This window comes from Ciconia boyciana, chromosome 7 (genome assembly GCF_034638445.1).
Source record: "Ciconia boyciana chromosome 7, ASM3463844v1, whole genome shotgun sequence".
In the NCBI taxonomy this organism is placed as follows: Eukaryota; Metazoa; Chordata; class Aves; order Ciconiiformes; family Ciconiidae; genus Ciconia; species Ciconia boyciana.
The window spans coordinates 17,074,210-17,099,973 of NC_132940.1; the positions used below are offsets into that span (position 1 = coordinate 17,074,210).

Here is a 25,764-nt window from a genome sequence, read left to right on the forward strand (position 1 = left end):
ATGTGCATAATGAGATGCATGGCCTGAGGTGTCTCTGTGCCCACATCTTCAAAAAAGCTTAATTTGGTAGATTTGCTCTGAATACACCCAGCAGACAGGAAAGCCATTGAGCCCAATGCAAACCACAGGAGCAATAAACATTTCCCATTGAGGATGATGGCGGTAGTACAGCGTTGACCTGCTACACAACAGATTACTGGTTCACAAGTCTGCCAGCAAAGAGACCCAGATTCACAAGGCCTCTTAGCCTGAGGGTTCAAACCCACACCTCCCACTTTAAAGGAAAACATTCAGATACTCAAATTATTGGCAAGGCTGGGGTGAGACTACTCTCCCTCCTTTCTGCTGAAGCCATGCTGTTATAAGACCCTCATGGGACCAGAGAGGAAAAAGCGTGACCAGGAAGAAATGTGACTTTGCAGCCAGGTGATGGAGGAAGGAGGGATGGGGAGTCCTGGACTCTGGTCTCTGTGGCTGGAGTTACTTACCGATCTTATCCAGAAAGTCTACACTGCAAAATGCGTACGCAGGTCATCTTCGCAACAGCGATCAGACCTCTCTCCCTCCTCCTTCATGCCAAAACTTTTACTTCCCCTCCGGCAATTTCAAAAGCCACATTTCCTCATGGCAACATCTGAAGTAAACATCTCCTAGTGCTCTGATGATACCTCCTTCCTTCCTCCTATCACCAAATTATCAGCTTTTTAGTCAAAGCTGTAAGTAATAATCTGTGTAATCCATTTTAACCTGTATAATCCATTTATTTCCTGAAGATAGCTAAAGCTAAATTAACATAACTGTTCTCTTGCCCGATACAAACATTCTTTATGGTCTGCACATGCAGGAGACCCTGAGATGTACTGATTTCCTCTTTCATTGATCTATATCTATTTCAAAATTCCAGCATCTTTGAGCAGAGATTAAAAACAAAAAAACCGAGCCTGTTGTTCAGAAAATTTTCTTATGTGCTTTACCTTGAGGGCTTTCTGTGCAGCTTCACTTGATCCAATAGCAATCAAGTTTGGTCCAGCCATGCTGCAAAAGCTCTTCAGATGCAAAGAATCATGAACAGGGACAGTGGAGACAGCATAATCCTGTATGGGAGCAAAGAATGGTTGCTATAAATATTTTTAAGTTGTCCTAGTTCCATAATTATATTGAGACATTCTGTAATTAATTTTACTCTCTGCAAATTAACAATAGCAACATATCCTAGGGCACAGTGTCAACTGTTTAAGTATGACATACCCCTCTGGACCCGCTTGTATTGTCTGGTGCACTGGACTAAAATCCAGAACATGTTTCAAATATTACTATTGTTGCAACTGTAAAGAAATACATTAAAATGTGTAATTAAACAGTATGTACATAAAACCTCTCCAGGGACCAGCAATAAGAACAAGTTGCCAATACATGAAAACATTAAAAACGTGAGTGTTGATATGCTCTCAAATCATAACAGCCTCCCACTATGCAAGTTACTTTTATGCAGTGATCTCACATTTCAGATCACTTCAGCATCTGTCACTTTACAGGATGCTCAAACCTTTTCAGTAACTTGTACTTTTTTTTAAACTAAGTCCTAAATAAAGTACTGAGTATGACAAATGTCTTTACCAGTATAATTTTTAAACTGGTTCAGTGGATGATAGCTTATTTTTCCTGTGGCATGAATTAATCTACAAACCTTAAATGTGTCGGCCAGAATTTCTGCACCACGTTGATTTGTCCGCCTGGAAAGACCCACAAAAAATTCTCTGCCTGGAATGAAAAAATGAAGGGCAAAACAATTACAGTTTTGGTTGTTTTTTTTTTTTTTAAGCCATCCAAAAAAATCACTACATCAGCTCCTTCATCAGAACATACACATTTTAAAAACAGGCCAGCTTTAGAGACATTTCTAAAGTAATCTTTCACAGGTATCATTTTCTATTTTTCTCTTCTGAAGTTGAATAGTAGAACTGAAAATTCAGCTTGGAAGAATGCAACCTGCAATTGTGAGCTGATAATTTAAAGCAATTACCTTTTTCCAGAAGACACATGTCAGCAGAAGCATAAATAGCTTCCTCTTCTAAAGCTCTGCAATGGTCATTGAGTCAGGAAAAAGAACAGCTGGGCTGGATTAGTACAGCACTGATTGACCATTTCCCCCTCCCTCTGAGATTTCCTCTGGTCTGGAAGGCAGCTCTGCAGCCACCGGCATCCTCCAGCTCCAGAGGAAAGCTGTGATGGATCTGCACTGCATTAGAAAGGCCTCCCTTCCCAGTCTGCCTCTTTTGAGACCCTTCTTTCCCCTTGGTGAACTAAGGCAAGCAGCCAGTCTACTATGACACTGATCAAAATAAACAGGCTCATTCAGCACAGGCAGGGAGCAAGCATGTGCGCAGCTGATGTGAGAAAATGCCTAATGGGTTTAATGACATAAAAAACACAGTCAGTATCTTCATCTTTGAAGTCAACCATGCATATAAGTTGTCTAGCACATGACATCTGGCAGGCAACTCCACCACTTTCTCCATAAACTAAAAATGGATTTTTTGCATTTGATTCATTGAACTAGTGACAATTGTCTACATCAAGCTTTTACAAGTCCTGAAAATGAGTCTGGTGAACATAGCTGCTTGTAATAAGAAATACAAAACAACTGCAGGCAGTTGACTTCTGAAAGCATTTTTCTTATTGGCACTTTACAAGCTAAAATAAAATTTGTATGCACAGTGCTGCTCTTTGTACTGTGTGTACTGCTACTTCATTTATTCAGGCATTAGGCAGGACATCGAGCATTGCATTGAAAATTCATCTCTCAGCTACCTTCATGACATTTAGTAAACAACTGATTTAACAAACCGCATGATTGACATTTTATTACGCAGACAACAGATAACATTCGGTCTTTGAGGCAGAATATGTAAACAGCAAATTCACTACCACTATACCTGTAAATAAGACGTCTCCACCATCCAAGGTTGCGTTTTCATCTACCATCTCTACTATATTGAGGTTGAGACTTTCTAGTACTCTCTTCATGGCTTCAACCTGTTTAAAATAAAGTTCTTTAGAATATATTTTATCATTGAAAAACTTAAAAAAATCTACCAGAAATACATATCATTAATAAGAATTAAAGTCCTTTAACACACCTTTAGCAAGATGGATGGCAGGGTCCTTTGTGTCCCTGACCATCGCAGTTCCTCAACTCTCTCCAGAGGCGTTTGTGGTCTGGAGGGGATGAGGCGTCTAGCGGCAGTGATCGGGCTCCTGCCTTTGCACAGTGACCACGCAGCAACCAGAGGAGACACGAGGGGTCCAAAACGTGTGTTAAGTTCAGTCCCTCTGCACAGTAATAATCCTCTCTTGCAAATCCTATCCCTTGGATTTGAGCAGGAAAAAGGACCAGGAGTGATGTTCTCTCCTTCCATGCTGCTCAAACACAAGACATGGCTCTACCAGCCATGGAGGTGGCAGCTCCACCCCAGGCCCCTCTTCAGTCAGGGGGAAAAAAAAAAATTAAATCCCAAATCAGTAAATGTCCATTTTCTTTAGAGTTTTGCAACTTTACCGAGCACTAGTTCTACTTGCATTTTTGAGCTACCTTGCTACAGAATTACAAGACCTTTCATGTCTATATGTTGTGTGGCTGGCTGCTCACCGCAGAGAGCCGCACATGTGGCAGGGAGCCTGGGACTGCCGAGCCCATTTCCTGCTGAAAGGAGCTCATAACAGGAGGGGGCAATGCAGCTTCAGTACGTTTCCTATTTCCCAGTGAGGGCTGCTGAGGAAGCCTAGAGCAGAACCTGTTTCTATAGAGGCTCACATCATCAGCCGTCCGTAAGAGGGGCTAACGCTTGCTATGTTCAAACCCCATTGTCTTGGTGCCTTCTAAGCCAAAACACCAAACATTTCTAAGCACCAACACACAACCAACCGCTCACCAAAAGCTTATGACTACAGCTTGCAGAATGTCAGTATAAATATGAGCTCATCCACAGAAACCCGTCAACCTGATCCCACACAGCAGCATCTTCACGTTTGGTGAAACCTCCTCACCGTGGTTAACCAGAGGTGCCCAGCAAGCATTAACAAACGTGGAAGATGCAGTGAAGGCCTGTTAGATAGCTCTGATTTTTGCATATCCCACAGATCATTTATCTATTTAATGTGATAAATCAAGCATTTCTAGAAGAAACACAGGAAGCTAAAGCAGGTGACAGTACTCGTCTTCCAGCACCATATACCAACAGAAGCAACTTTAGCAGCCCTACTCTTGGGGTCTGCCAAACTATACCTGTCACAGCAGAGAAAGGAGACGTGATGATGATTAGTCCTTAACCCTTGCTGCAACAGCCTCAGAGCAATAGCAGCACAGGCTTTGGCTGTCATACCTTCCTAAGAGCAGTGCGGGCTTCAGGGAATAAGGGAGGGGGCAGATGTGATCCACCTAAGCCCACTTTTTCTGCTCAATTTCTACAGCTCAGCTATGTAGCATTTGTGAGTCATCCCATTAACCCCGAAGCCCAGGTGTAAAAGGCAAGAGCAGGTCTCCATGGGCTGCCAGGACAGGTGATGTAGGTCTATAATAGATACACTGGGGGCATTATCTTATCCAAGAGTGATCTGCTCTCTGGAGGTACCTCTTTCTCTCTAGCACATCCTTGCCCTCCAGTCACTTTACAGAAAAAGCCTTGGATAAGCACACTGCTAAAGTAGATGCTTCAGTTTAAAGTTGAACGGGATGAAGGCAGGTCTTTGTGCCATCTGAAGAATGCTAATGGGTTACACTGCAACACAGTACTGTACCCGGGAGCTTCCTGAAACCAAGGGACTCTGAAATCCTCCCCATGTGAAATCCCATCTAAGGCTTTGGCACACAGTACTGGAGCGAGCCTGCAGCATGCCCTTTACAATTAACACTTCTTTTTGCTCCTCCGTCTTTCACTTGATGCTAAAATGACTTCAGGCTAAAACTTGGCACTCAATAGTCTCCAGGCTTAGTAGTAAGGCTTCATCTTTCTTAGTCTTGTTGCTCTATCTCAAGTGATCTTTAAAATTAGGTTTATAAGGAGGACTGGACCCATGTGGTATTTTAAAAATAAATGGGAAACAGCTGAGTTAATATTGGAAAACTGACTGTTGTACAAACACAGCAACATTTCATAATATCCATGTGCTGATAGCAGAATAATTTCTTTTGCCTGCAAAGCCCAGTGGTTTTTACTGTGCAGGTGCTACGTGCTCAAGAGCCATCGGACCCCAAAGAAGAAAACAATTGCTTAATACAGAGTAATACAGTTGCAGCCTTATATGAGAAGGTTCCCAATCCAAGTGCACCTAGACTCACTGTTTTGTGCCAGTGTGAAGGAGACAAGCAAACTTGTGACCAGGCATAAGGATGCCCTGATACACGAGTACACCAGCCACCGGCAGCTGGAATAAATATATGTATCAGATGGGGTTATTTAAGGCAGGCAGCCAAACCACAGGAAAACACAGGATTACCCAGCCTGTTGTATGGTCACCTATCTCCAGTTATCCATCTGCTCCAGCAGCTTCCAAAACCAAAAAACCAAGAAGAGAAAGCCCTTTCAGGAGATCTGCTGCTGATCAGGTGCTCCCAGGGGGAGCTGTCTGGGTTTGCAGAAGAAACCAAGCCAGCGGCTGCCCCCGCCAAGCACCCGCTCTGCTCCTGTCCTCCTCCCCACCAGTTTGGAGCATCAGCAGAGCTGAGGATGTTATGGTGGCAGAGGACCACCCTACCCCGCTTTCTGCAGGGAGAGCCAAAAGCAAAAGCTTCTCTAGACTACAGAAGACCATCTGAGAGGGATAACATGTAAAACCTGGGCAGCCTACAGGGAAGACATGAAGGTGCCTCTGTGTGTTGCCAGGCTGCCTGCAGATCTGATGGGGCCAGGAACTGTGCCACAAATATTGCAAGCAAGCTAGGCACACTGGCTAGAAAATTTGTGTCTGTTAATGGTTTAATAAACTTAATGGTCAGAAGGAGGCATATTACTGAAGGGAAAAGAAAAGCAGCATGCATCTTCACTATGTGAGAAAGGTTGAGGGGGTGGAAAGCCTGAAGGTGGCCTGAAGGTGGATCTGCCTGCGAGAAAATGTGCTGTGACCAGAGCAAACAAATACCAGGCAGAGGTGCATGTGGGCTCCCTCCAGCAGGTGGGAAACCTATTTTTTACTTGAGCATTGCAACCATGCAAAATGCTTGCACCGTCCTGAGAAGCAACTCCACTGCAGAGCTTCCCGGGGAGAGAGGTGGCAGCACTTCACATCCCTGGGCCAGAATGGCCCATTAATAACATTTGCACTAGAGTACCAATTAAGTAAAGTGCCTAGCTAATGAGAATAGTGGAAGGTAAATGCTGACTTCGGATTTGTCATGAGTCATATATATGTTTTAAACACCAGCTGCTGATTACAATTTAACCACCAGGCTGTGTCAGAGATGCCTTGAATTGTTTCTTTATTTAATTGACAGGGATTGATGCAGCTGTAGCACAGATATTAAGGAAAGTTATCAGAACTAGAAGTTGTCCAAAATCACAGAAAACTAGTTTAATTTGCTTCATGATTGTTCGAGGCTTTGAAGATATTTATAAGATGCTCAAGATGTTTTTCCCCAACAGTTGAGCTCATTTTAGCTTATGAAACCAAATTTAAATAAATAAAATGACTGCCATATAAATAGCTGGATCTTTTTTCCATTATGGGTGTTAATGGATTCAAGTCTACAGTTCAATGTTTTGCAGGGTTTTTAAGCAACCAGTAGAAATTCCTAGAGTTTTAATTGGAAAGTGCTGTTCACACATCTGATGACATATGCTAGGAATATCTTTCAATATCCTTTGCTTGTGTAAAATAGAAGTCTCAAGTTACTGTTTGTTTTCTATGGGCAACACAGGCACTTCATTCAGTAGAAGCAGAAATGAAAAAAGGAGCACAAACTGAGATGGAGAAGATCAGAGGGAACACTTGACATTATGAAAAAGGCAACGGGGAAAAAAAGAACTTGTAAATATAGGATTCCTGAAAAACAAAACCAAAAATGAATTGGCCATCTGCTTTCACATACAGCTGAGTTTCCTGCACAGGGGATAACAGACTCACATTACCCCCACCACATCATCTTTAAAGCCATCCTGCAGCAGTTCTGAGTAGGGTCTCCAACACAGCGTGTCCGCAGTACATGTTTTGATACATGACCATCTTGGAAACAGCATACTGCATCATTCAGAGTTTGGGCTGGTATGTGGTAAAGTCCACACAAGTAGCTTGAGTCTGTATCTCATCATTGCAAAAGGGAATTGAGAGCTTGGCTCCATCCTTAAGCCTTCCCACATCAGGAATGATTGTGCCACTTCCCAACAGAGCTCCTACCCTGGAGAGAAAACTAGATACAATCTCTAGCTAAGGAGGGACAAGTGACTGTTACCCTCCAGTAAGAAGTTAAAAATAAGGATGCAGCAAAGGGATTTGATTTTATAAAGCCCTCTATCCTCCTCACATTTTATCTTCCCCAAACAACTGATACCCATTATTCTAAAATGTGGAGTTTTAAACACATACTGGTGAGATTTTATAATGAATGAAAGACTAATTCACAGAGCTAGCTTTGATGTATGAACAAATAACCACCTCCTGCTTTTTTTTCCAGGAGAGAACTGAAAAAAGGTGGATGGAGAAAGTCCATTGTGAAGCCAGTTACCCAGGAGACACCAGTAAAATACACAAAGTATTTGGAAATGACCTGATTACAAGCATATTCACTATGAAGATGACTTACTGCTTGCTTTTTTCATGAGTAGCCAAGAGGAAAAGTCACCTTCCCTCACTTTATCTCCTTTATTTGAAAACTAAAACCCCAGGTAGTCAGAACCGTAGCACACAAAGAAAACACTCATCTGTATCCTTTAAGATTTCTGTATCATATTATCTCAGGTCAGCTTCAGGTTTGTAACATGATATTGGGTTTTATTGTAAATGTACCCATTAGTACACCGGTTGAGTGTTAAAGCTTGTATGCTTTGTGTAGTGATATTTTCTAATAAGCACATTCCTGGTGTGAGATGGGATGTGTCTAATCTATAGCAAAGCTGATTGAGAGACAATGGGCTCCAGCCAGCTCAGCTCTGTTTCAAGGAAAGAGGACAATAACTGCATTTGACATTTGTAAGAATCTAATTTCCTCGCGCTTTAAAAATGGAGCTCATTACCCTCTGGACTGGTGCCTTCCACCAATTACTGTAACTGATGTGCGGGGATTTTTCCTTCTCTATATTAGTATTTGATGCACTCTAAACAGAGGCTGCTTCCTAAATTATTTACTGGTCTTCTGTGCACTAACCAAGTTATGGTATTTATGTTATTGACAGTAAGAAGGAAATGATCTTTTCAAAAGACAGTGGAAACAGGGAAGTGATATCCTGAGCCACAGGCTCACTCCTGCCAAGAGCAGGGCAGCTTTTCCCCCAGGGTGCCAGCACTGGGCAGCAGGGCCATGGGCAAGGTGCCACCGAGGCTCCCAAACACCCCATGGGCAGGGGCACAGTTGGGGCTCGGCAGAAGTTGTGGATGGTCCCAGGTCAGGTGTCCCCTAATGACTGCAATTACCCATCCACCTTCGCCTCCGAGCTCTTGGTGAAAGGGGGAAAATGTCTGCAGTCCTGTTTCAAATGAACAGATGCAAAGAGATTCAGAGAGCAGAAGACCATCCAATGAGCCAGAGATTAAATGAGGTTTCTAAACCAGCAGAGCTCAGCTCTAAGTGCTAACAGCTCGGTGCTCCACAGACCAACCGCAGCCCTAACAAAGGGCTCTCAGCCCAAGACACTACTGCGCTGTCTCCTGAAATTTTACATCCAGCACCAATTTCTCCAGCATGGTAAATCACAATTACTGGGTTTCAGTCTCCACTTCATTGTGTTTTAAACAGTCATTTATAGCTGTGCAAGGCAAATGTCAGATTTAGTATATGCAGAAGTTAGACTATGATATCTCCGAGGTGACTATTTCTGGAGCCATTAGCTCCGAGTTCACAAAGTGCCACTGTCAATATATAATGCATTTTTCAGCAAGGCTCCGAGTGAAGGCTATAAATAGAGATGGACAAATCCGGGGCCAGAAAAGGGTAGACTTCAGTTTTGCAAAACCAGATACCAGTGTTGGTCACGATCCAGGTTCTTGCATGTCTGAATCTGCTCCATTTGGAGATGAGGAAAGCCTGTCTCCTCTTGATGATAAGCATTGCCCTTCTGGGCTTTCAGAGGCTTCAAAGAAAATAAAGCAGCACTGTAATAGTTTTGAGAAGAAAAACCCACTACTGGTTGTTCTCTTGCTTTAAGTAGGTCAGATACATACCCTCATGTACATTGATCTTGGAAATTCATGGGATGTGGGTTGCGGCAGTTTCCAACTCCTGCTCCCAGTGTTGATACCAAAAAGGGCCCTGGCTCTTGAGAGGTCAGCAGGGAAGCGGTGGAAGAACAAGATGCTCCAGCACTGCTATTCGATGCAGATCACACTGTAAGAGTGCGTTAAGTGCAAGACAAGTAAGGTCAGCTCTGTCCCACAAACAGCTGCCAGCACAGCCTGGTAAGGATGCCCTGTACCTGCCATTCCTGCCCCCACCAGCTGACAGACCACAGTTTGCTTTGGCAATCAGTCCCCCTTTTGACCCACACAGGGCCTTTGTGTCCATCCTACTGCCTCTTTCGGGAAGAGGAGAGAAGGTGAAGACCAGCAGCAGCCTGGCCCCAAAGCAAATTGCCAGCTGCTCAGCAGCACACTCCTGGATGGCATGGGTGGATGTGCTGCTCCCAAGGCACCTGGACAAGTCACATGCAGACTGCTCTGTTCAGAGTGATCCGAGCATGACTACAAACTAGGCTGCACATCATGACCAGTTGAAAACAGTGTTATGTCAGAGCACCCAAACCTTTTCTGGGAGTTTCAGCTGATCCTACCCTGCTGCTCTGCCAACATGGAGCTCCAGGGCCAGGTCCTTACCCAAATGGTGGGGCAGTTGCACCGTAGCATCAGACTTATAGTGCCTCAGTGGCTGTGCGGGAGTACCCACCAGCACGCAGCTGGCACCGCTCTCTGCTGGCAGACGCTGTGCTCCTTCCACCCCGCTCAGCCACACATGCCGTCCAGCATGCATGCAGCACAGCTCATCCTCAACCATTTTTCATCAAACAAGGCCATGAGAAGGCCAAGAAGGAACACTGAGGTACTCCTAAGCCACATCCTCAAGCAGAAGATAACTTGTTAGTTGCTCCAGACACACAGATCCCACACCAACACTTTGAGGTTGCAGCTCTGTGACTGTTTCACCCTTACCCAAAGCTTGCACCAAGTAGGAGCAGCTTTTGGCAGAGTTTGTGTAGTTTATGAACCATGGAGTTCAGAAAGGGCCACACAGATAATTACCCCATTTGTTATTGCCTGCACACTGCTAATTATGGATCCAAACCCACTTATTGCCCTACTACTGAAATAGTCAGAAACTGCGTGCCTAGACCTGATGTACCCGGTGCCGAATGTCCATTGCCCCTAGAGAGCGACCTGAGGCCAGGGTGAGTACAGCACCAGTAGGGATTAATGAGGAAGGAAAAACATGGAAAGAGCTGGATCAGGGGCAGCATGGAGAGGGACTGGCGCACAGGAGAGGAGCAGAAAGTGGCAGGTGGCCTCCGGGGCTTCTTGTCCCAGAAAAGCTTCTCTGCCGCACAGGAGGGGAGCTCCAGCCTGGCAGGTCTCAGGAGGTCAAGCAGCAACCTCCTCTTCCAGGTACAAGCAGTTAAAAAACACAATTAATCTGGATGTCCTTGGAGCATGTTGTGTTTTAATAGCTAAGCAAAACAAAAGTGCATGAGAACAGCTCACCAGCAGTAAATCATGCCTGGGTTTCCCCTTCTCTTCCACCACTTAGCATTTAAAATGCAGGGACACCATTTCCCACAAAACAGGAGCCAGCAACCTGCTCACTTGCTACAAGAAGTTGGGCTGAAATTTCAACCCACAGCAAGTGGAAATAATTTCAGTCAGGTATAAAAAATTCACAGAAAAAAAAGGATGCTTAAAAAGATGAAGATTTAAAGTCGCTAGAAGAAAAGGCTCACTAAGATCCACTAAGCATAAAATCAGGTTAGTAGAAAAGTTTAAGTGACATGAATGCATTGTTACAGAAAAACAGTGAAGATTTTGCTGGAAAGACGATGACATGAAATTTAAGTCGTACGTAGGCATGCTGAGAAAGTAACTTTCTAAATACTTTCTGCTTACAATTACAAAATGATCAATTGTTAAGTGTTGGACAGAGAAATATATTCCATTCTGCCTGGACATGCACAGCAGGCCAAGAATGCACCTGGATAAGCCAAGCATTCATTATCTCCCAGACACTCAATATCCCATAATACCCCCAGCGGCTGCCAGCTCCTTGTCCACCCTTGACCACACGCCATGTGCCCCATTTCACAGCTGAAAAGTATTTAAAATTCATGAAGCCTGTTGAAAGCTCGACTGTCACATTCTGCTCATTCCACAGAGTATGGGAAAACCATGCAGAAGGGACATTTCAGCCGGGGCTATTATGGCTCTTGAATAACCAATATTCCATTAAATTGCTAATAAACCCACTTGAAGATAAGTTGATCACAATCGAACCATACAGTAGCATTCCTTTCCTTTAACACCGAGTTGTCAGGTTTCACTCTGTACTGTACTACTGTTTCTGTGCCGTTTGTTCATGCCTTGACACAGAGCATTCAAGATACTCACTTGGTCCCCAGCAATCTAAACACCCTATTCTAAAGAGGCTGAAAGATCTTTGGCAAGGATAATACTCTGCTTATTTTAAGGTAGGGAACTCTTTTCAAAGGAAAATCTACACTAAAGAAGTGAAAAAGAATTATACCTCAACCCAGACATTTGGGGATTTGTAAGTTCTTGAACAGGGTGCTCACAATGTGAACATAGTGGGAAATGGTACAAGCACCTCCCAGCTTCCCTAGCACCTAGTCAAGCTTGGTCTGGTCTGAATTTTCATTTGAGTTTGCAGTTCAGCAACTCATTTCCTCTTCCTTCCACCAAATCTTAGTTTTATCAACCAAAACAAATGTAAAAAACTTCAAAAACTCTTGAAAACCCTTCAAGAGTGTTAACTTTGCATTAAAATGGATTTTGCTTAGATTCCTCACAGTTAATTGTCAAGCTGTTGGCACACCTGCTGTTGCCTTCTGATCTTGCTGTGTGCACATAACCATTGTGCCAAGAGGACTCCAAATTTTGTAATTTCAAACACTGAAAAGCATGTCAATCTCCTTCTTGGAAGGGGATTTAGAAGCTTTAATTTTATATTAACTAACCCAATACTGCAGAAAAGCAGCTCCCACCCAGCTCTGTCCCAGCAGGACCCCAAGAGCTACCATCACCATCCAGCTCTTAACTCTTCCCATCGCCTCTCTGAGGCATGTGGGAACCAACCTCCAGATTTCAGCTGCACAGATGGCCAAGGACTATCACTGTGAAGATTTCACCCCATCTAGTCTGTCTGGTGGGGACCTATGGACAAGACCCAGTGGTTGCCACCAGGTCCCCACTGCCCCATGCTGAGGATGGGCAGGGAAGAAAAGCAATTGCTCCCATGGGCACCTGCCCAGAGCCCCCCTGAAGCCAGCCCAGATCAAGGAGCAATGACCATTGTCACAAGCAGCAAAGGAATATTTTTCTTCACATTGAATTCACTCAATAACCAGCCTTTCACTGAGAAGCATCCGGTTGCTCCCATGTTACTTTCTAACAAGGGCCCCACAGGCAGAAGTTACACTAACCCAGCATTTTTTACCCTCTAATAATAGGTTTCATTCATCCTTTCAGATAAGTTGACTTGCCTGTCTTATTTTAGTTAAGCTAACACATCCTGTAAGAGTTCCCTGAAGTGTCTAGACATATCTAATGACAATAATGGCAGAAAATGTAAATTCTGACCATTTTCTGTCTCCCAACTAGTTCCAGTAGTTTCCACTGCCAGGTAAGAAAAGTGTCATCCCAGTAGGATTACAGAAGTTTGCTGGTATACATGAAATGGGATGCAATCCTTGAAGACACATCAACAGTTTTAAGCAGTCAAAAATACATCTCAATACAAATAAGCAAACTGGGCATCATCTATTGAACAAATTAGCCATCACAGTGCTAGGTAGGACATTTCAACCTGAAAATAACCTTTGGCAGTCTAATACTATACTGACAAGCTTTAATAAATTCTTAATTTCTAATTAATTCTTTAATAAATTCTTTAAAGAAAAATATGCAGTAAGCATAAGCAATTATCCATCTCTGGTTACTGTTCCTTGAACTCAAACTGACAAAGGCAAAGAAAGACCCAGCTTTGCAAGTCCTGCTTCTGCACCAACTTCCCATTTGAGGCTTACAGTCGTAAGGAAGAAATGAGAATAAAGCAGCAAGCACTAAAACATGAAGAGCACATGAAAGATACAGCAGTTGGTGCAGTCTCTCTATACCACACATTTTATCTCTACATCTCACACATCTCTACAACCACACATACCAAAGAGGTAGAAACTTTTGTATATGCAGTGCCCCATCTTTCCTTGCAGGCTCACCAAGTGTTCAGGCAGCTGCCTGCAGCACCAGGCAGAGAAGAGCCTCTATCCCCCCAGATGCTTGCTGCACACCCTGCAAACGCAGAGAGGGGCTATGCCGCCTCTCGGGCTGCTTTGCCAGGACATCCCTCACCCTCCCGTGCCTCTAGTGACAGAAGGATTGCAGTACAAGCTCTCTTCTCACCTTTTGCATTTTTAAGCCATAAAACTCACAGGCAGTATTTCATTTAAAAACCAACAACTGTAGGCAGAGTACCTTCACTGTAATGTACATTACATTAACACGATACTAACAAAATACAGCTCCTACTTTTAAACCAGCCTGCTCACACCCTGCCTCCCCTCACTAATGTCTCAGGGCACTTGGGACACTGTCATTCAGTACGGTTACAAGACCAGGGAGTTATAGAACAGGAAGTTTATGGCAATTAAACCTCCTATGTGACAGCATTGAGTCTCACTGCCCCAGAGGGGACAATGACCCACCAGATGCAGAACCATGCCCTCAGCTCCAAGGAGGGAGCACAGGAGCCTTCCTAAAGCTGCTCCAAAACCTTGCCATCAGGACTGCTGTGAAAGGCACCCGTCTGCCCAGTGATCAAGCACCAACTTTGGATACAGGTGATGCATCGCCAAAAGTCCTGAAAAATTGTGAATTTCTTGTTTATGACAGACACCTAAATGCTTGGAAAAAAGAATTTCACACAGTGATATTTCACCCAGACAAAAAGGGCACACATACAAACTCTGATCTACAAAGCCCTGACCTATGCAACAAATATTAATGAAGTACAAGCCAAAGAATTCCTTTAAGGCCTCCCTGTATTTAATTACCTGAAGTCTACATAAGTTTCAGTGCATTGACATTTACACAACCTCCTCCAAACAATTTCTGCAATAGAGGCAGAAGGATAAAGAAATTAAGATGTTTTTTAAAGATGCAGCACAGCAACACACATCCTTTTGATACTCAGTGATAGATAAGTACTGACCAAGTTTAAAACCAAAACCTAGATTAGAAATTTTTTTAAATGAAATTGCTTAGGTGCAATTAAGGTCAAGTCATAGCCATTTCAAATCTCTGACAACACTGCTGCTTTGACCACCTGCAAGGATCATCAACATAACTCCACACAGATTTGCCAGGAGAGCATCTACTTGTGGGTGAGAATTAGGAGGGTCAAACCTGAACACAAGACCTGAGCTCTAGGCAGGCAGCAGAGGATGAAATCCTGGCCCCACCGAAGCCAGAATCCCACCCACCCAAGATGTCCCTTGACTTTTTATACAACAAATGCAGAAATGCAAATGTCAGCATGCCTGTAAGGAAAGCACTTTAAGAGCACTAACAGTTGCAACATGGTTCATTGTTTTGCTCCTTTCCCTGCCAAACAAGCTGCTACACACTTTTATGTAACCCAAGACCATATTATTTCAATAGAGCTAACCATTGTGTTCAGCTACAAAGTGCAGTGAAATTGGGGGGTTGTGATGGTACATTTTCAAAAGAAATACATTTCCTTGACACATCTGCAACTCGGTTACTACTGCACTTTGCTACTGTATAAACATCTTCCACCGTACATGCATAAATACAAATGGATTTAAACAAAGGGAAACCAACATGCTTACTTGTAATGTACAGGGACAGAGGGGAAAAATGAAGAAAAGCAAAACAACAGTTAAATAAAAAGTATCTGTTCAAAGATTCTACTTAATTAAAGCTCTTCTAGTAGAAAGACACTTTAGATGTGAGACTCCTAACCCAATCGTGCTCCTGTAGCGAGATGTGCTTTTGCAAACTGAGCTGTCTCCCCTTCACTCACCCACCAATCCCACTCATCAGGCACTGTGCTGGAGACAGCTTCTTTGGTGTCTTACTACTTTGTCTTGCTAACAGTTACTCTGGGAAGGGAAGTATCTCTCTGCAGGCTTTTAAATGCACCTTAGAAATTAGGGTTTCACTTAAGATATTATTTAATAAGAGCTACTCTGAAGGAGGAGTGAATCCAGTAAGAACTCTTCCCAGCTGCACTGCACTGGGCTAATTGAATTTGATGACCTACATTTCCTAATTACACCTCCTGTAATCTGAGGCAGCACATGCCCATGTTTCACCACACCCTTTGCAGAGCAGCAGCGATGCTCCCGAGGGGTTACGTACCACAGCACCCAAGCTCTGCCCTCCTGCCCACTGCCAGCTCTGCATGCATGAGGCACCGCTTTGGAGGACATGGCAATGCCAAGATCCTCCCAACAGGTCCCCTGTTCGGAGTGGTACCTGCCTCGCAGGAGCCTGGCCCAAACCTACCGCTGCACAGAACAAACAGCAGCAGCACGACTGACAGACACAAGGCAACAGCAGCCCGTTTCCAGACTCGCGTGGGAATAGTGAGCACGTCTGCTGGAATAACAGCCAAGTGTCGATGATACAGCAGACTAGTATTACTTTATAGTCAGCCTAATGGCTTTTCCTTTCCCTGCACAGTACTACATAACTTCACTGCCATACAGAAATAAAGGGAAATACTGAAATTTATAAAATTATAACTAAATGGAAACTATTACCTCACCAGCTGCTATCAACACCATTAGAGGTGTGGAAGTAACCTGACAGCTTGTAACTGCAGCGCTCCCGGACAAAGGTAACGCCAGAGCCCATGGATACCTGCAGGACCTGCTGCAAACAAAAGGTGAGCCTTGGGCTGGAGTGGGGGTCATTCATCAGTAAGTTAAATGAAAACAACTTAATGCACTCCTGCCATTGAGGAGCTGAACTGTGTATTTCCTTGGCAGCCGTTTTTGGTTTTGGCTGTTGGGCGCTCCTGCCCCACCAGGGAGGACGTCACTGCTGTGGAAACTGCCAGGAGCACCTTGCCTAGGAACAACTGCCCTTGACTGCAGCATCAAGCCCTTAGTGCATCTCCTGCAAACATCCTGGAGAAAATGAAGATGCTCTAACACTTGCTAGTTATGTTCGCCCGTGTAAGGAAGACAGCTCAAGAGCTCCTCATTCACTCCTCACGATCACTGGGTTACACTTAGGAAGACCAGAGACAAGCATATATTGTACAGCAAGTTTTTTAGCTTCTTCAGTAGGAAGGATATTCTGCTGGCTGGTGTTAACTCCACACTGCACATGCTTACAGATCTGTGGGTCAAGCAATAAAGTGGAAACCTGGGAAAATAATGACTGCTATATTCTTTGTAGATGTTAGTGTTGTTTTTAAAACTTGTCTCTGTCTACTGCTGAATGCCTTTGATGTCCTACAAGTGCTCAAGGGGAAAAAGGTAGAAAGTCTGTTTTCCTACCTGTTCTCGCTAGTGACAGAAAGTTATAACTGGAGTTACCCAACAGTGAAGAGAAGCTGCAGAAATGAATGCAGTCTGCAAGGTCAGAGCAGAAGGAACATGACATTTTGTTTGGCCTGTTCCACATTCATCTTCCACTTCAGCAGAGGAACAGGTTGAAAAGATGGCAAAGGTAGGAAGTAAGTCTCCAACACACTAGAATACACCAGGTCTTTTCAATACTCACTTTGCTCTAAAGGAAGAAATACAGCTTTTCCTTCAGAGACCACTCATTACAGTGACCAGAAAGATGATGCTCCTGAAAAACCTAACACACAGTTAGGGGATATTACTTTATAAAGGCACAATAATTTGTTCAGAATACAGACAACACTCCATGCTCTTTCAGTTACAGATAAAGTGGTGAAGCTAAAATGCACCAAACAAGTGACAGATTTCATAGACGAAGTGTCCCTAATAAGTAAAAGCAGTTATATAACGAACACACAGAATTAATAATTTTCAGAAGCCTTATTTTCACAAAGCTGAAATAATTGAGCCAAATCATTAAGCAGCTAATTTGCATGCTAAAAATAATTTATGCTCAGAAGCAGTTTTAAGAAAATGTCACTAAATGTCCAGAAAGCCTGCTCTCACATGTGAGAAAGAACACTGTACTAGGTTAAGGATCAAAGATAATGGATAAGTTAATTGGTGTAGAAGGGAAATTAAATCAGATATAACAGCCAAAACAATTGTAACAAGTAAGTTTTAGTGCAATATATCAGAAATTAAGAGAACTTTTAAAAGCAAAAGGACCTAGTGAAAATCTCTGGATAGCAAAATCAAGATTCACGAGGGCCTTTTTATTTCTCCTTTGCTTCCCTACCTTAGGAACAACGGGAATAACAGTGGTGCTGATTCATTACTACCTGGAAAGGGTGAAGTTTTCAATATTCACACCAAAAAGGTAGAAGTACTGAATAAATATTTCTGCTCTGCATGGGGAAAAAGCCAGTTAAATATTCAGATTGTATTAGAGTCATTTTCATCCCAACCGTAACACAGGAGGACATTAAACAGCAGTTATTAAAAAGCACTTTTAAAACAGCAGGTCAGGATGATTTCCACCTAAGGAGGAGTTCTGTAGTGTTCATAATCCTTCACAGCCTAATGGGGATGCCAGAAAAACTTGCAAAATTACTAACAGGAGAGTAATAAGGAATTGAAGGATAAAATAATTAATACCTATCAGCATATATTCACAGAGTCAATCTTGTCTAGTTTGATACAGCTTTGGATGAAATAACTCCAGTCAATAGCAGTGATGGCACTGATGCCCCAGGTTAAGATGTATGCAAGTGGACACTGCTGCTGGTATGCAAATAAGATGTTTTCACATATGGTCTCAAGACCTGATGAGAATGGAAGTCATTGCTGAATAGGCATGTTTCAAACAGAAACCCTCCAGTGCAAGGTCACTCAAGTTTCACACAAATAGCCTGAGAGCACACAATTATCACTGGTCAGCGACCGGAGTGTTAAACCATGAGCAAACCGGGTCACAGGCAGGGAGGACAGCACAAGAGGTACAAGCGACCAACAAACACGGCCATATGGCCACCGCAAAGGCTGCGTGGCTGGCACGAGGACCTCAGGCCACAGCCAGAGGATGGGCCATCTGTTTAGGTTTGTAAACCGAGCCACCACAAAGGATAATCGTCTGCATGTGGGCTCTAACTGCAATCTTGTGACCAAAGAGAGACCTTCAGGCAGACAAGCAGGGGAACTCTGTGTAGGGACAGAGCGATCCACCATCCCGGCGTGTGCTGTTGCTACAGCTGCTCTCTAGTACCACATCCACCACATGGAGAATGTCCAACAGTCACAAAGGGCTCTGAGAGGAGCCACCAGGAGGAAGACAATTTCCAAAACCCTAATCAAAGCAGCATTCACAGAGCTCAATCTGTTTCACTGATCAAAGAGAGGATTATAAAGGCCTTCGATCATGTCTGCAAAGACCAACACAAGGAATAGAAATTCAATAACAAGCTCTGACAAAATACAGCTCATAGAAACTGAATCCAAACTAGGAGCCATGGTTGATGCAGGGATAGTGTTTTTATTTTTAAAAGGGAGAATTTATCATTTAGATAACTTAGCAAGGATTGTGTTAAACTCTTTCCCTTATTTGCAGCCTGAGCAGAAGGCACCCATGGCTCAGCAGTGAGCAGCCCACCCCCAGTACGGACAGCATGGGTCTGGGAGAAGATGATGGGCAGAAGGTTGGACCCAGGAGCTAGTCCAGGCACTGATGGACAAACCACGGCTTCACAACTTTTCCTCCTTGTTCAGTGAAGTGGAAGAAGATACAGAGCCTGGTGAGAAACTAAGGCACTTTTCAGACAGTGGCTAATGCCAGTGCAAATGATGTAATTTCAGGAACAGATGAGTGAAAATTTTGACTAAAGAACTTTTTTCTTTTACTTTTTTAATTGCTGCCACACATCCCCACACAGGCAGGAGTATGCTCACAGAAACAGATGACGTACTCAGTTTACTACAAATGGATCAATTTTCTCTTTGCGGGTAGTAAAAGGCCTCCCTGGAAAAGCTTGTGGCTATTTAGGACAGACAAGGTGGTTAAAGATATCTTACAGTACCACTTACTCGCCACTTCTGCTAGTGTACTTAGCAAACAGGAACATTAAACAGTACGATCTTGAATGAAAGCACACAGCATCTGCAATACGTATTGCAGCACATCCAAGAGATGGGATAACTGGGGAGGAGCGGTGTGAATGGTAGAGTTCACTTGGGAGGGGGTGGGGGGCAAGGCGGCTTGGGAAACACTGACGTATTGTCTTTCCATTACTAAAAATTACAGTTTGTGAAATAGCATTAGATCATTTTAAGAGGTTTATATAAGGACACTGAAAAACATGTCCTTTTGCAAATTCTATTTTTTTTTTAATGTCTCCCTCCCCTTTCTATTTCCACTATGCATCAGGTTGTGAAAATCCAACATGCAATAAGTCTAATGTTCCCAGACAGAGGAGACCAACCTCAACTCAAGTTAAATCTTCCAGCTGTTCCTTGCTCCTCCTCTTCTCTCCATCAGACAGGCTCATAGCAGCGCCTTAATTACTTGTTTAGGAAGGATGTGACATGTTCCAATTTAATACATTTAGCCCTTCTTAAAGCAAATGTAGAATTAAGCCTCAGTATGCACTTGACAGATCTCTTAGCAACTAGAGTGCAATCAGCCAACAATGGATGATTCACAGTTTTAGCAAGAGTGTGCAGAACTGCCTGCCAAAAGTCTGAATAAACTCACATTGCTAGACACTATGGTAAAATGTACCCTGATCTCTTTTAAACTATTATATCATAGAGGAAAGTTAAACTGCATGCATTCCAGCAGCTCGCCCGAGTCTGGAAATACAATTGAACTAAAACATCTTGATTTTATGATAACCAAGACTTTTTGGTGATTATTTTCACTTAATTAGGATAATGGTACCTTTCAAGGGTAACTGCTAAAATCCATCAGTTTGTGTAAATAAGGGATGACTTCTGTTTCCGTTGCTTGGGAAAAGGAAGAGTCTGGAGGATGCTAATGCGGGTAGTCTATCCAGAATCACATCGATTAAAAGACGGGCTTAATCTCACACTTACTGTTGCAGGGCCCACTGGCATTTAAAATATTTAGATCTCTGTGCAATCCATGAGTCAGAGGGGAACAGCAGGAAGCAGCACAAGAGAGTGCAAATATCCATCCTGACGCATTGCTATACTCTCTTTATCACCCTCCAAAGCATAGTTGAGGACCAGGCTGCAGCAAAAGGCAAGCTTGTTTTTATTTCTACAGCCAAATTTCTGCCTTCATTGATCAGTTTCACTCCAAGCTTCAGATTTTGCTTTGGAAGAGCTTCCTCTATGCTCTCCATGTGGATATCTTCATACACAAAACAGACATGAGTAAATCCTTTACGAAATACTATTGAAAAAATAAACAAAACCAGAAAAGCACTGCTGGGATTAGTCCCACACAGCAAGGGCACTGAGTGACAGGGGATAAGTCACAGACCCTTCCCTTTCAGCTACAACCATGAATCATGACTAGAGCTTTTCCTGTGGCACACTGGACACCAGCGTGAAACCCTTTGTGAGTAACAGGCTCTGGTCCCAGGAGACGGGGACAGCCCTTTCCCAGCATCCCAGCCTCATCTTAATGTCATGACAGTGAGGAGTCCCTTTGGATCTCTGGCACAAACTTCAGCTCTGGGGGTCTGAAAAGCTTTTCACTCTATTTTATGGTGATTTATCCATTGCATCTGCTTCTCTCTCACATTTTGGACTTTGTTTTTCATCATCCCTTCCCTAAGACATCAACAGTCACAGCAGAACAGAGCTCACACTGTTGTCCTTTCTACTTTAACTGCCTCAAGCCACCACTCGGTACCTGGTTGAATGAAAACCTATTTAAAAATACAAACATCTTAGCCACCTTTCTTTGCCATCTTTTCAGTAGGTCTTGTCCTCCAGCTCTGTCTCAAGGCAGGGGATGACTCAGTGGCACCCAGTGGCAGACCCACCTTTAGCTCCATCCAGGCACCATGCAAGTGCTCTGACCCCACGTTGCTCCCGGGAAAGAACACCACAGTCCTTACAGACCGGGCACAGACCCAAGACAATGAAAAGCTGCAGCATGCTAAATCTGTTTACCATTTCGGCAATGCGCCCTGGCAGCCCCACACTGCCCCAGCCACCAGCAGCCTGGGGATCTCTCCCATTGCAGGCAGGAGCCTTGCTCCGGCAGCCTCAAGCAGCCCTTTTCCAGGTAAAGCAGATACACTTGGCTAAATAAGTAGCTTTCTTTGGCATGGAAGAGCAGGGCGCCCGAGTCGGTTGGCAGACTTTGCCTCTGAGAAGAGGGCTGTGGTCAGGGAAAGGAATTTGAACACATTGAGCTCTATGCTGTCTTTAATACTAGGATAGTCACAGGTTTCCACTCATATGGGCTGACGACCCTTCAAAGCAAAATGAAGGCAGCAGGGGAGGTACAGCAAGTGTCAGGAAGATGCATTAAGTGCAAAAATGCTATAGCTGAGGGTTTCTGTAAATGCACAAAGACAAAAGTTAGGCAGGTAAAGACAGGAGCAGGTACAAAGTAGAAGGTGCTTATACATTTATTGCTTTTGTAAAGAGAAGCTTCCTATTGACAACACTCTCAATAGACAAACCAGAGCCTAGGAGATTTTTCCATCTATTTCCATAAGGATTAGATCGAAGGGCTGAAAAGAATGTGAGCAGCGGGGCCACAGGGAGCTGAGGCACAGGCGCCTTGGTCAGGGAGGGAGCCACGGGCAGGACGGGGATCTGGCATTTTACTTCAATCAAGCAGCAACGTGTGATCTGTGCCATGTACTACCAGCATCATCACATACCACCAGCTAAAAAAAGCACCATTATATCTAGAAACAAAATACACCAGGGACTGATTTTGCCTCCACTCCAAGCAGGCTATCCTTTGCCTGGATGGAGGCAGATGGGATGTCATTTTTTCCACCCCCAACTTGCTCTGCTGCAGCTCTTTTGGGAGCTCTGCTACCACCTCAGCCGCAGAGCACGTGCGGTGGCGTTTCTGCTTTGGGGAACTCGATGTTACTCAATGGCTGACGTGAATCCCTGCGTTGTACAAGGCAGCGGAGCAGAATTCCCTCACCCCTGTTTTACCCTATAAGGGCATTCGATGATGGCGCTACGAACCTGTGCCTTTGCACAGATTTTCTGCAGCTGCTACAGCACAGTGAAGCCAAGCCCAAGTTTGGATTCTTGCATGTTGTGATAATCAGCTGGGGTTCGGAAAATACTTCGAAAAATCTAATGTTCTGGCAACTTAACAAGGCTTCTGAAAAAATAACAGTTTAACATCTGGAACAAAAATACTCTGAGGAAGTCCAAGACCAACACAGCACAGAACATTTTCCCCCCATAACTGTTACCGTACAGCACTTCCTTGTCCCCAGCTCGGTGAAACTGGAACGTTTGTATCAAGATGCTGAAACATTTTATTGGAAGTCATGCAGCAAGGTAGAAAGATAAAGGGCTATTCACACACTTGAACTTTTTTTAATTTTCTGGGGTTTGTTTATTTATATTCCTGTCCCATGAATTTCCTCCGTCTTTTAATGCATCTTAATCTTCATCAATATTTAACTCTGCAGCAGAAATACTGCATACTTTGTTTTCCCATTTAACTTGAGAGCAGAGGGGGAAAAAAAACATCTATGGGAAGAAGAAAAACAGCCAGTTCTAAAGGAAACCTAAAGGAAACGACTTTTCCTTTTTCCACAAGATGTCCTGGAATAGTCAGGGAGAAGGATGAAAGAGAAAGGTGGGCAGCAAGAACACCATGCTATTTCGGAGAGTTAGCTAGGGTCATCATTTAGGACACTTCCTACCTCTGTGTCCCAGGTTTAAGACCTGCCTAAGATCAAGACCAAATGTTTCTCGATGATGGACTTAACTCTCAGCAGACATTACCACGTAAGAGCAGTTCCCTGCAGTAATAAAAAACTGCAGTATCATTCACAATGAATGAGTAACCATATATATAATTACATACACTATGTACATATTGTGTACATGTGTGTATATGTATGTATGAGAACCTGTCAACTGGGGATGGGAATGCTTAGTGAACTTTTGCAAGCTAAGGGAGATATCATAATTTTCAATATTTCCTAGAATAGCAATTTCCCATCACACACAACAGACAGGTCTGTAAGAAACTGCCCAGCATAGAGCAGAACTGATGTAACCGCATGCTAGCAGAGATGCTCCACAGGACACTACCTGTCTCATTGTACCACACTAGAGCCTCCAACAGAAAAACACTATTTTTGCATTTCCTTTGTTTCTTACTGAAATCTGTAAGTTCAGATAGTGTCCAGCAAAGTCTGATACCTAATTTTCCACCTGCCTGCTCTGCCAGGGAACAGCACCCGGAGCAGCACTTGTGCCTGGGACACCAACAGTCTCCATGCCTATGGTTAAAAATAAAATGAAGAAAATCTCAGTTAAAATGTATGGAGGGTTAAACTTTCCAACACCGTATTTTCAGTGTTGGCTATTAAATGCTACATGGTTCTTCCTTGAGAAGAGTTGCTGTGGTTGGACAAGCTCATGCTCTGCCCTCTATCAGAGTTACTGGGGCTCATGCTACAGCAAATCGGACCCCACATACCAACTACTGCAGCATTAAAAACAGCATGGAGCTCCCTGCACACTGTCACCCACCAGTGTCCAAAAGATCCTAAGGCCCCTGAAGAACGTGTGCACACCCTCAGCTCAGCCAGAGAAACCAGGTACAACAGAGCTGCTCTAGACCTTGGATCCAACAGGAAGCAAATCCAAACCTGGAACACATTTTTTATTTCCATGTATTGCACAGAGGATTTATACACTTTAATTCTGGTGCATCAAGCTCTCCTGCAAAGGAGACTTGGACCTAGCAGAGTGCAGGAGCTCAGCACTTGTATCATCCCTCCACATGATTATCTCTAAGGAATTTCACCAGCATAACAGGACAGCAGAAACAGGCCCTGTAGTATTCAGGTTTGTGAATGTGTTTGGATGCAGTCTGGCTCAGAAGGGGATGATGCCATGCAAAGCGCTGTTGTGCAGGAAGCCATGCAGACTACAGTGTCTTGGGACCCCTCTGGATTAACTGCAAAAACAGATAAATCAACTCCATAATCTCATGTGCGGGTACACCTTCCAAAAACATGGAAATACTGAGGAGAGGGGCCCTGACAGAGCCACCTGTGGAAGGCTCAGATTACAGAACCAAGATGTAATTGCATCTCTCCATTCCTGCTTGCAGCTGAAATCTAGAGTCATATCAACAAACACTTGGCACATAAAACAACAGCTTTCAAGTGCTCTTACAGAAATTAATGACTCCTTCCCACACCTCTGCAGCTCAGGGGGTTCCTTATCTGCTGTGGATGGACAGAAAATGTTGCACCTCTGCCTAGCCAGCTCAGCCAAGGGAAGCTACAGGTGCTCCTGAGAGCCCCTTTGGGAGCAGGGGAGCTCCCAGCTCCCCACCAGTGCTTTGCCACCACCTGGGGTCCTGGCACATGGCATGGCAGAGCCAGGGCACAGCTCCCTGGTGTACAGCTCTGCTTGAGCAGAGCTGGCAAGGGGGAGCCTGACCACCAACCAGTGGCTGCAGCAGGTAGAGGACTGAAACGCTAAGGAACTGAGTGAGAGCCACAAAACTCATACTAGAGAAGAACCTGCAGCCACGGTTTTGTTGCTCTGAATACAGAAAACCCTACCCAATTAAGCTAAAAGCAAATCTGAACAGACAGGAAGAACCGGGACCCGAAGAGTAAGTGTTGATTTTCAGTAGGCTCCTTGCAGAACAGCAGGTCTGACCAGCAATGCTAGGCTTTCTGATGGTTTATTTGTTCATTTAAGATTTTCCCTCTTGACCAGAGCAAACAAGATCACCAGGCACTTCAGAAAGTACAACAAGCTTTTTAAATGTAGCCTGGAATTTTTTCCAGGCTCATGAGATTTATACCAAAATGCCCCTCTCCATCTAAATTATTCCTCATTTCAAATACAAGTAAGACCCATCAAATCTTCTCTTATTTCAAGCAAAAAACCCCCAACAGCCCAATACACAACACTTCATCCCTGCCTTGAAGCAGAAGTTGGATCTACAACTTACTGGCCTGTGTGGACGCTCCAGTGGCACCACTGCACCACTTGGGGATCACAGAAGCATTTCTGCAGAGCAGAGCCGACCGCCACC

At 43.9% G+C, this 25,764-nt stretch overlaps 1 protein-coding gene across 7 annotated transcripts in view; it reads right to left on the reverse strand.

Annotated features, from left to right (window-relative positions):
* Positions 1–25,764, reverse strand: part of DDAH1 (dimethylarginine dimethylaminohydrolase 1) — a 112,623-nt gene that overhangs the window by 26,800 nt on the left and 60,059 nt on the right. For 5 of the 7 annotated variants that reach the window (XR_012043391.1, XM_072867483.1, XM_072867482.1 and 2 more), the window contains 3 exons: positions 2,937–3,036; positions 1,688–1,761; positions 975–1,094 (listed from right to left, as the gene is read on the reverse strand). Coding sequence is in view for 6 of the 7 variants with exons in the window: in XM_072867483.1 (XP_072723584.1) it covers positions 975–1,094; positions 1,688–1,761; positions 2,937–3,036 (294 nt within the window). In the remaining variant the exon portion in view is untranslated. Of the gene's footprint in view, positions 1–974; positions 1,095–1,687; positions 1,762–2,936; positions 3,037–3,140; positions 3,446–9,369; positions 9,533–25,764 lie in introns of those variants that run through there. The other 2 variants (XM_072867485.1, XM_072867484.1) reach the window with 2 other exon arrangements.